The 10,585-nt window shown below is 48.1% G+C and overlaps 1 protein-coding gene across 1 annotated transcript; it reads right to left on the bottom strand.

Moving 5' to 3' along the window:
- Window positions 1–1,019: 1,019 nt before the first annotated feature.
- On the bottom strand, window positions 1,020–10,303 carry scarf1 (scavenger receptor class F, member 1). Its single transcript, XM_064974761.1, has 13 exons — window positions 9,834–10,303; window positions 9,552–9,613; window positions 9,331–9,432; window positions 7,232–7,499; window positions 6,798–7,061; window positions 6,359–6,577; window positions 6,064–6,192; window positions 5,734–5,840; window positions 5,464–5,572; window positions 5,260–5,384; window positions 2,903–3,040; window positions 2,615–2,804; window positions 1,020–2,409 (listed from the first exon to the last, which is right to left on the bottom strand). The coding sequence occupies exons 1-13, from the start codon at window positions 9,932–9,934 to the stop codon at window positions 1,335–1,337; spliced, it is 2,889 nt and encodes a 962-aa protein (XP_064830833.1). The 5' UTR covers window positions 9,935–10,303; the 3' UTR covers window positions 1,020–1,334.
- Between the last annotated feature and the right edge of the window lie 282 nt (window positions 10,304–10,585).

Genomic DNA, 10,585 nt, shown 5'->3' with positions numbered 1-10,585 from the left:
AGAAAGAATCCTGCTAAAGCGTTCAATGCCATGATTCAGAGGGCACTGGGCCAGATATGATGGGTCGTTTATTTGTGTCTAGCAGAGAGTCAATCAGTGCTTTAAAATCCAGTTTCAACTGATCAGAGCTGCCCTTCATAATGTCATTAACACCCCCATTCCCTACGATAGTCGATTTCCATGTCCTGATGTAGTACATTAGGGAGCAGCTTAGTAATGTAATTTACTCGAGCTCTGGAATAGGACATTGTTTTTGCACCAGGAACAGTTCTTACCATGCAGCTGCCCAAATCATGGCTGATGAGAAGGACGAGGAAATACGCCCACTCCCACGCATGCACGCCTCTGCCAGACGAAGAGGTCCCGCTTGATCCAGAGCAGGGATGGAAGGTTGCCGAAAATCGACTTCGAAATCGTAGACGTAGTTACCCCCAGCGACGAAGGTGCAGGAAGGATCAGGCTCTAGGGCGGCGAAACAATTTGTTGTTTGTATCTGCTCCGGGCCTCTCGTAGGGAGTGTAGATTGCATTGCGGGAGGCCGCTGTCTTCGGCTTCCACAGCTCAAGACATGCGACCATCGTTGATTGTCATGCTCCTCTTGCTGTGCTCCTTCGACTCCGGCCAGTCGGATAACGACAAATGGCCACACAGAGATGCATCCAACATGGACCAACGCAGTACAGCACTGGCGTATAAATGGTAAACATTCCACTCGGCGTTTTCCCCAGTATCTTACGTAGGCTGGCGACCTGGGTGATCAAGGAATCCACCTCAGCCTATAATCCTATGCAAGTAAACAATTGCCACATTGGAACTCTGAGTGATCCAGTTTGTCCTGAAACAAAGGGTAGTAGATACAACTCCTACAGCGATGGAACCATTCATTTATATCTCCAGACAAAGAGCTCCATTGCAAAACTCATCTGGGACAAACTTTGTTAGCTTGATGGCTAACGTTAGCAGCTTAGCCTAGTGATGACAGACAAGCCAAAGTGAACAAAGTGCACAGATCGGAGCATGCATTTTTTTGTTTTAATTTGTATAGTTGTTTCACACATGGCAGTTACAGTGTCGATTACTATTTGGTAAGGTGATTTCAACATTATCCTATTGTTGTATGATATACATACATACAGTACATATTGTACAGAACCATCATGTACATATTGTAATTCATAAAATGGTATACTCAATATTGTAAAGTTAGTTAATGTCAGACTCAACCGTTAACTTCAGTACATTAAGCTAGTTTCCAAATTCCTCATTCATTAGTAGTCAAATGACATACTCGATTGTGAGAGGAGATAGAGCAGCACAGTCATTCGCATCTGAAGTTAGGAATGCATTATCATCACATTCTCATATAGGTTAGCTCCATCGTCCACACTGGCCACCACTCCGTCATTGGCGATGACTTCACTCAGACTAACAGCGTTGGTTACAACTCCAGCTGGCCCAACTGTTAGATATCCACTGTCAGTCTCAGTCTGCATCCCAGGGTCACCATTCTCTCCCCTCACCGCTGACCTTTCACCCATGACTTCTAACCCAGCGACCTCTGGCACACTTTTCAAAATGGAGGACAGGGGCCTCGTAGGCATAATGGTGGCATTGGCACCCTCTGGTGGGGGGTGAGTGTTAGTGCCATCGTCAGTGTTTCCCATGACAGCAGGCGAGCTGTGGTGGGCGTGCTGTTTCCTCCTACTGGGTTTCCTCATAGGTACACCTTCCCCTACAGGACACTCCACCCCCAAGGGTGGGTGACCACCCTGCTCCCACACACTGGCCCTGGCACCTAGCTTCCTCCTGGGTGGCTTGGTGATCCCCTCCGCCCGCAGGATCTTACCCTTGGACCTAGTTCCCCCCTCCTGGTCTTTATGTCTCTGGAGGCTGCCTAGCCTGCGTAGCATGGCCTGTACTGGGCCCTCCGAGCTGGGGAGCTCTAGTTTAGACAGGGGTCTCCCCAACCCCGCCTTACCCACTGTCACGTACACTGTGGTCACCTTGTCCATCCCTTTATCGATCTCTGCCTGCTGGCCATTGGATGTGGACCCTGGTGCTTGCCCACCCTTTCTGTTAACAGCAGCGTTGGATATGGTGCGTCTTCTTCCTACCAATGCTCCAGGCACCTGCAGGGTAGACATGGCTTGGGACGGGGTGGCCGTGTACCTGTCCACATCGGGGTCCCCTTCTTCACCACTGGATCCTGGTTCTTCCAATGGTCCAGTCCCACCTTCACATCCATCCACACCCCCCTCACCTGTCTCCGTCTCTTCCCCCTCTGAGGCCTTCCCTCCATGGGCCTGGAGGGCTGACAGCATCAGGACCCCCCAGGGGGACTTAGGTTTGGTACGGGGGGCCCCGGGAGTCAGGTCCTGGGCAGAGCCTCGGCGCTCCTTGGGGCTGAACCTGGGATGAGGTGAGATTGAACTTTATTAATCCCCAAGAAGAAATTAATTTGACAAACTCTCAACATTAAAAACAATCACAAGACAATTGCTATAACTATAACTTTGCAGAGACAAGTTAAAAAGGGAATTGAAGTGCCGCGTAGTGTCGCGTGGTGTGTGTAGCGTCCAATGTCCTCATCATGATGACTGCGACCTGGTGTTACCTGGTGCCTTCGGCGAAGGAGACGGAGGGGCGTTTGGACTTGGCGTTGCTGGAGGTGCGGGGGATGCCAAAGGGGAGGGACATGTCTTCTGCACTAACGCTGAAGGCAGAGGGGTCGGGGAACATGTTACACTTAGAACTCATCTCATGCTGGAACTCCTGGAACTCACCGCCCGCCACTGCAGGGATGTCTGAGGGAGGAAGAGTTGGGTAGGAGAGAGAGAAAATAGGGAGTCAACAAAGCACAAAGGGTTGAACACACACACAGACACACACACACACTGATTACCTTCTCTGGGGGGGACACAGTAGAGAGCCTCTCCGGTCTCCTCATCACTGTCGAAGGAGGATCCGTCCGTCACCCAGCCTGAGGAGGGAGGCTCTATGAAACTGTGGTTGAATGTCAGCTCAGGGTCGTGGTGGGACACTGGAGAGAGAAGTGCTTATTGTTATTATTGTCATAATATTGTAATAAGTATAGCATGCACACCTCTCATGTTTCCAAGTGCATGGAGAAAAACCTTGAGAGCATCCAACAAGTACTGGAGTTTCTTCCTTACATACAGTACCAGTCAAAAGTTTGGACACACCTACTCATTTAAGGGTTTTTCTTTATTTTTACTATTTTCTAAATTGTAGAATAATAGTGAAGACATTCAAATATGAAATAACACATATGAAATCATGTAGTAACCAAAAACAGTGTTAAAACAACTCTATTTTAGATTCTTCAAAGTAGTGTGAGAGATCAGTGACCAGCCGGAGGAAGACGACACTACAGCACCCTCCACAGGGGACAGGTACTCAGTGTAAAGCCAATTAGTACACACCTGGGCCCACTAATTGCTTTGTGTCTTCCTCTATATAAATGTGCCAGGAGAGGCGCTGGGGGAGGATTGGGAGGAGAAACCTGTGGGGACGTCAGATTTTCCTACCTCAGAGAAAGCTTTGTTTACTGGTGCACCTTGTCTCTCTCTGTTAACCAAGGCAGGCTTTAGGTAGAGAGAAGCGTTCCTCCGGTAACTATGCTGTGTAGACGATAGTCTAAAGACAGGTGTAGCACTTTGTTGTTTTGCATTCCCCTTTTGGCCACGGCCTTTTGGTCAATTGTTTAGTTTCTGTTTATTTGTTTTGTTACGCTGGTGACAGTGTTGGACGTTACCCTGTACTGAAATTATTTTGTTGGGAGAAAGAACCTGTTTAGTAAACAATCACAAGAAAATGAATCACAACCACTGCCTCTGGTCTGTTCATGTTTTACCTCCCGCCTGTGTTAGGGTGTTTTGGACAAGCTGATCTGTTCACAGTAGCCACCCTTTGCCTTGATGACAGCTTTGCATACTCTTGGCATTCTCTCAACCAGCTTCACCTGGAATGCTTTTCCAACAGTCTTGAATGCTTTCTCACATATGCTGAGCACTTGTTGGCTGCTTTTCCTTCAATGTGTCCAACTCATCCCAAACCATTGGGTTGAGGTCAGGTGATTGTGGAGGCCAGGTCATCTGATGCATCCTTCTTGGTCAAATAGCCCTTACACAGCCTGGAGGTGTGTTGGGTCATTGTCCTGTTGAAAAACAAATGATAGCACCACTATCAAGCACAAAACAGATGGGATGGCGTATCGCTGCAGAATGCTGTTGTAGCCATGCTGGTTAAGTGTGCCTTGAATTCTAAATAAATCACTGACAGTGTCACCAGCAAAGGACCGGTGGGAACAACACATGCGGAGATCATCTGTTCACCTACTCTGCATCTCACAAAGACACAGCGGTTGGAACCAAAAATCTCACATTTGGACTCATCAGCCCAAAGGACAGATTTCCACTAGTCTAATGTCCATTGCTGTTGTTTCTTGGCCCAAGCAAGTCTCTTCTTATTGGTGTCCTTTAGTTTCTTTGCAGCATTTCAATCATGAAGGCCTGATTCACACAGTCTCCTCTGAACAGCTGATGTTGAGATGTGTCTGTTACTTGAACTCTGTGAAGCATTTATTTGGACTGCAATTTCTGAGGCTGGTAACTCTAATAAACGTATCCTCTGCAGCAGAGGTAACTCTGTGTCTTCCTTTTCTGTGGTGGTCCTCATGAGAGCCAGTTTCATCATAGCACTTGGTTTTTGTGACCGCTCTTGAATACATTTTCTGGATTGACTGACCTTCATGTCTTAAGGTAATGACGGAATGTAATTTCTCTTTGCTTATTTGAGCTGTTCTTGCCATAATATGGACTTGATCTTTTACCAAATAGGGCTATCTTCTGTATACCACCCCTACCTTGTCACAACACAACTGATTGCCTCAAACGCATTAAGAAGAAAAGAAAATTTACTTTGAACAAGGCACACCTGTTAATTGAAATGCCTTCCAGGTGATTACCTCATGAATCTGGTTGAGAGAATGCCAAGAGTGTGCAAAGCTGTCATCAAGGCAAAGTGTGTCTACTTTTAAGAATTTCAAATATAAAATGTATAACACTTTTTTGGTTAGTACATGATTCCATATGTTATTTCATAGTTTTGATGTCTTTGTCTACAATGTAGAAAATAGTACAAATGAAAAAACACCCTTGAATGAGTAGGTGTGTCCAAACTTTTGAATGGTACCGTACATACAGACATATATGATATCTAGTGTGATATTGGACTGACCTGTGACTCTGGGTAGCCCAGAGGACCAGACAGAGATACAGGGTACAGCAGAGCTCACGTTGGCCAGGACGTTATACACATGATGCTTCATACGGACAGAGGTACCACCGTCACCCACTGCTACCCTGTAGGACCAGAGCAAGGTCAGAAGAACACACACACACACATGCCTTTGGCATCAGAATCATACACACACACACACACCTGTCTTTGCCGTCAGTAGGTCCTCCACAGCAGCAGCAGCAGCAGACCAGACCCAGGAGCACCAAGATCAGAGGGACCAGGAGACCAGCGATCAGAGCCCTGTGACCACCTGACACCACACACACACCCACACATAAACAAATGTGATTCAACCTCACATATTCCTTCTTGAGGGGAAAAAATATTTGAATCCATAGACCCATCTACTTTTACTTATCAATAACTACACATTAATAACCAATTAGAGCTGTATCCAATAGGAGTGCATACTGTATGGACACGCCCCCGTTTCTGGGTGACAGGCGGTGCCCTCTCCACAGTCACAGACAGAGGAACAGTTAAAGCCATACAGCTGGTCTGGACAGGTGATATTACAACTGGGGACACAACATAGAGAAACCTGTTAGTGACAGCCAGATCACCTAACGTGACATTGTGATACACAAACAGCAAGATGTCTAAATCAGACAGTATTGGATTGGAGAAACGTATTTATTTGAACCATTGTTCACATCAGTGATTACTTCAAGGAAGGGAGAAAGAAAAGATGCATTTTAAGAGTATTTGAACAGAACCTGTCTGCTTTCTCCATACTCTCACCTCTGTCCCTGGAACCCGGGCCCACAGACACAACTTCCTGTCACGTGATCACAGTGGCCATGGAAACAGGGGCTGCACAGGAAGCGGCAGGCGTCCCCAAATGTTCTGTTAAAGCATGGCTTGTCACATCTGCAGACAAACAGAGTGGCCCAGGTAACAGAAGGACAACAAAACTGTCAGCAATTGAAGAAAACGCTGAACCTCTTCGGTATCATTGACACTGTCATGTCTGGGAATTACTGTAAAAGGTCTTAGATACATTTCACTGGTAGTTAGTCATCAAACACACACACACCTGGGTCCGGTCCATCCTGGATCACATCGTGAACACGCCCCCGTCCTGGGGTTGCATGGTTCACCGTTCCTGCAGCGTGGGCAGGCCTCATGGCAGTCATTTCCATGGTAACCCCGCTTGCACGGCTGGTCACAGCGTGTGCCGTTCCACCCAGGCTCACAGGCCGTACAGACACCGTCAACCACAGAGCACGACTGGCCTCGTTTACAGTGGCCACAGCTACACAGGAGAGAAGGAGAGAGAGACATCCATGGAACAGTCCAACTGAATACATACTGTAGCCATTTCAGGATAGACACAGGTACAAACCTACATAAAGTGCTCAGAAGTCTCCCGAAACATCATTCATCCATATTGATCAACAGCACAATGACAAGGCAGTACCATCCCAATCATGTAATTCAAAGCACCACTGCAATATCCATATACACTGGCTTACCTCAGTGTACACCCGCTGCCATACTCCCCAGGTCCACACGGCTCATTACAGACGACTCCCTTGTACCCAGGCTGACATAAACACTCCCCGCTGACCGCATGACACTCGCTGTGCTTCAGGTCACAGTTACAGGGGCGATCACACGACGGACCCCACCACCTGTTCTGGCACTCGCACGCCCCCGTCTTCTGTTGGCACGACGAGCTGTAGCAGCTACAGCGAAGGCTGCACTTCTGACCCCAGTACCCTGAGGCACACTGACATCTGCCAACCAACGTTTTTTAAGAAAACATATATTTCTATTGTGTTTTAGCAAAACATATGGTATGTGACACCGCCCTTTTAATTTGTAAATTGCAGGCTAAATTGCATCAAGAAGTTAATCTCTAAGCTAACTAATGCCTCCCACTGTAAATAAACTCATTCTCTCTCACCTGCCGGTCAGTGGGTCACAGGTGGAGGTGCCTGGGTAGCACTGGCACTGCTTGGTACAGGTGGGCGTCCACCAGCCCTCGTCGCAGGTGCAGTTGCCGTGCACAGGGTGACAGTGCCCGTGGCGGCCACATCTGCAGGCGTTCTGACAGAGTGGCCCCCAGCGGTTGGGGAGGCATGTGCACTCGCCCGTGATCGGGTCACAGCGCCCGTGAGGGTGGCACTTGCACATCTCACGGCAGTCCGGTGCCCAGAACTCTGGAGGGCAGCCTGAAGAGGGAGACAGGCTGTAATACTTCAGTAGTACTCTGGAGGGCAGCCTGAAGAGGGAGACAGGCTGTAATACTTCAGTAGTACTCTGGAGGGCAGCCTGAAGAGGGAGACAGGCTGTAATACTTCAGTAGTACTCTGGAGGGCAGCCTGAAGAGGGAGACAGGCTGTAATACTTCAGTAGTACTCTGGAGGGCAGCCTGAAGAGGGAGACAGGCTGTAATACTTCAGTAGTACTCTGGAGGGCAGCCTGAAGAGGGAGACAGGCTGTAATACTTCAGTAGTACTCTGGAGGGCAGCCTGAAGAGGGAGACAGGCTGTAATACTTCAGTAGTACTCTGGAGGGCAGCCTGAAGAGGGAGACAGGCTGTAATACTTCAGTAGTACTCTGGAGGGCAGCCTGAAGAGGGAGACAGGCTGTAATACTTCAGTAGTACTCTGGAGGGCAGCCTGAAGAGGGAGACAGGCTGTAATACTTCATTAGTACTCTGGAGGGCAGCCCGAAGAGGGAGACAGGCTGTAATACTTCATTAGTACTCTGGAGGGCAGCCCGAAGAGGGAGACAGGCTGTAATACTTCAGTAGTACTCTGGAGGGCAGCCCGAAGAGGGAGACAGGCTGTAATACTTCAGTAGTACTCTGGAGGGCAGCCCGAAGAGGGAGACAGGCTGTAATACTTCATTAGTACTCTGGAGGGCAGCCCGAAGAGGGAGACAGGCTGTAATACTTCAGTAGTACTCTGGAGGGCAGCCCGAAGAGGGAGACAGGCTGTAATACTTCAGTAGTACTCTGGAGGGCAGCCTGAAGAGGGAGACAGGCTGTAATACTTCAGTAGTACTCTGGAGGGCAGCCTGAAGAGGGAGACAGGCTGTAATACTTCAGTAGTACTCTGGAGGGCAGCCTGAAGAGGGAGACAGGCTGTAATACTTCATTAGTACTCTGGAGGGCAGCCCGAAGAGGGAGACAGGCTGTAATACTTCAGTAGTACTCTGGAGGGCAGCCCGAAGAGGGAGACAGGCTGTAATACTTCAGTAGTACTCTGGAGGGCAGCCTGAAGAGGGAGACAGGCTGTAATACTTCAGTAGTACTCTGGAGGGCAGCCTGAAGAGGGAGACAGGCTGTAATACTTCAGTAGTACTCTGGAGTGCAGCCTGAAGAGGGAGACAGGCTGTAATACTTCAGTAGTACTCTGGAGGGCAGCCTGAAGAGGGAGACAGGCTGTAATACTTCAGTAGTACTCTGGAGGGCAGCCTGAAGAGGGAGACAGGCTGTAATACTTCAGTAGTCCTCTGGAGGGCAGCCTGAAGAGGGAGACAGGCTGTAATACTTCATTAGTACTCTGGAGGGCAGCCTGAAGAGGGAGACAGGCTGTAATACTTCAGTAGTACTCTGGAGGGCAGCCTGAAGAGGGAGACAGGCTGTAATACTTCAGTAGTCCTCTGGAGGGCAGCCTGAAGAGGGAGACAGGCTGTAATACTTCAGTAGTACTCTGGAGGGCAGCCTGAAGAGGGAGACAGGCTGTAATACTTCAGTAGTACTCTGGAGGGCAGCCTGAAGAGGGAGACAGGCTGTAATACTTCAGTAGTACTCTGGAGGGCAGCCTGAAGAGGGAGACAGGCTGTAATACTTCAGTAGTACTCTGGAGGGCAGCCCAAAGAGGGAGACAGGCTGTAATACTTCAGTAGTTTGCACTTAATTACAATGTTCTTGCCCTTTTATTCCTGCAATGTAAAGTGCTACCAAAGTTAGTATATTAACTCTTGTTGTGTTATAAATATATTTCTTAGTGACACAGCCTATGTAACTTAAACGTCAGAGTTGGTTTGACTTACGTGTCTTGCAGTGGGCTCCATAGTAGCCAGGACGACAGCGACAGACGCCCGGGTATACACACACCTCATCCTGCTGGCAGGCCCGCTCGCCATCACACACAGCTGGAGTCATTAACAACAGACACAGTGCTGAATTATACAATAGTACCTAAACAAGATGAAAAACCTGTTCTTGTGTGCCCTGGATGGTTAAACACAATTTACTGTCTACTGGTACTCACGTATAGTACACTCCTCTCCCTGTTGCCTCCATCCAGTACAACAGACAAGAGTGGAGGGATCCCTGGTTGAGAAGGGTAAACAAAATACCATAAAGCATAGTAGGAAGTTTCCTTATGGGTCACATTTCTTTTGACTGTTTTTTTTTCATTAAATAATGGAAGATTACAATTATTAAGTTTCTGAGAATGTTTCATAAAACAAGAATATACTGCTTGATGGAAAAGGCAGAACATGAAAGCGAGAGAGAAAAATAAGGTGTGAGAGTGGAATGTAATCATCACCTGAGGTCCTGGCAGACATTTCTCTCTGAGGGAGCCAGTCTCTGAGGGGAGGAGAGGGAACAGCAGAGCAGTAATCCTAGACCCGTCAGAAACAGGCCCATGTCCACCCCACAACCAGGTCCGTACCAGCCCACAAAAGGTCTCAGACCGTCCAAATCACGCCTGTCCCTGTCCCAAAACCAGAATCCTATCCCGGAAAAATCACTTTCTCCTTTTCTCCTCTTTCTCTCACTATTCTCTTCCCAAGTCCAGAAGAGGACAATGGAAATTGAAAGCACTCTCCTCTCTTTCTCGATTCTTTCTCTCCCTATGTCTTTCTCCCAAGTCACTCTCTCTCTTTACCTTTCTTTTTCCCCAGCCCAGCTCTGTGGTCTTGGAAGTCAGTCTCTTTTTTTCCCCTCTCCGTCTTTCTGCCCAGCCCAGCTCTCGTCAATCATTAGGCTTGTAGTTGTAGGCCCAGTAATGCCTGACTGAGCTGTCCAAACCCCTATGTTTCCTCTCCCTCTTTCCTGGGGAAGTTAGAACCACTTCCTCCCATTCAATCTGCCTCAGTAAGGCTTTTTAAAGACATCACCACATACTGAGAGATTCTGGGAAGAGGTGAGCAGTGTGTTTTGCAAGTTTATTTGTGTACTGTACTTCTGTCTCCCACACAATAACTTCCTACAGCTCACAAACATACACATACAAAAAACTTGTAAAAAAGATCAGAAGTGGGATGTTCTCTTGGCAAATTGATGTATGTTGACAGT

The sequence above is a fragment of the Oncorhynchus masou genome, chromosome 9, assembly GCF_036934945.1.
Source record: "Oncorhynchus masou masou isolate Uvic2021 chromosome 9, UVic_Omas_1.1, whole genome shotgun sequence".
In the NCBI taxonomy this organism is placed as follows: domain Eukaryota; kingdom Metazoa; phylum Chordata; class Actinopteri; order Salmoniformes; family Salmonidae; genus Oncorhynchus; species Oncorhynchus masou.
This window is presented reverse-complemented; position numbering and strand designations above follow the sequence as displayed.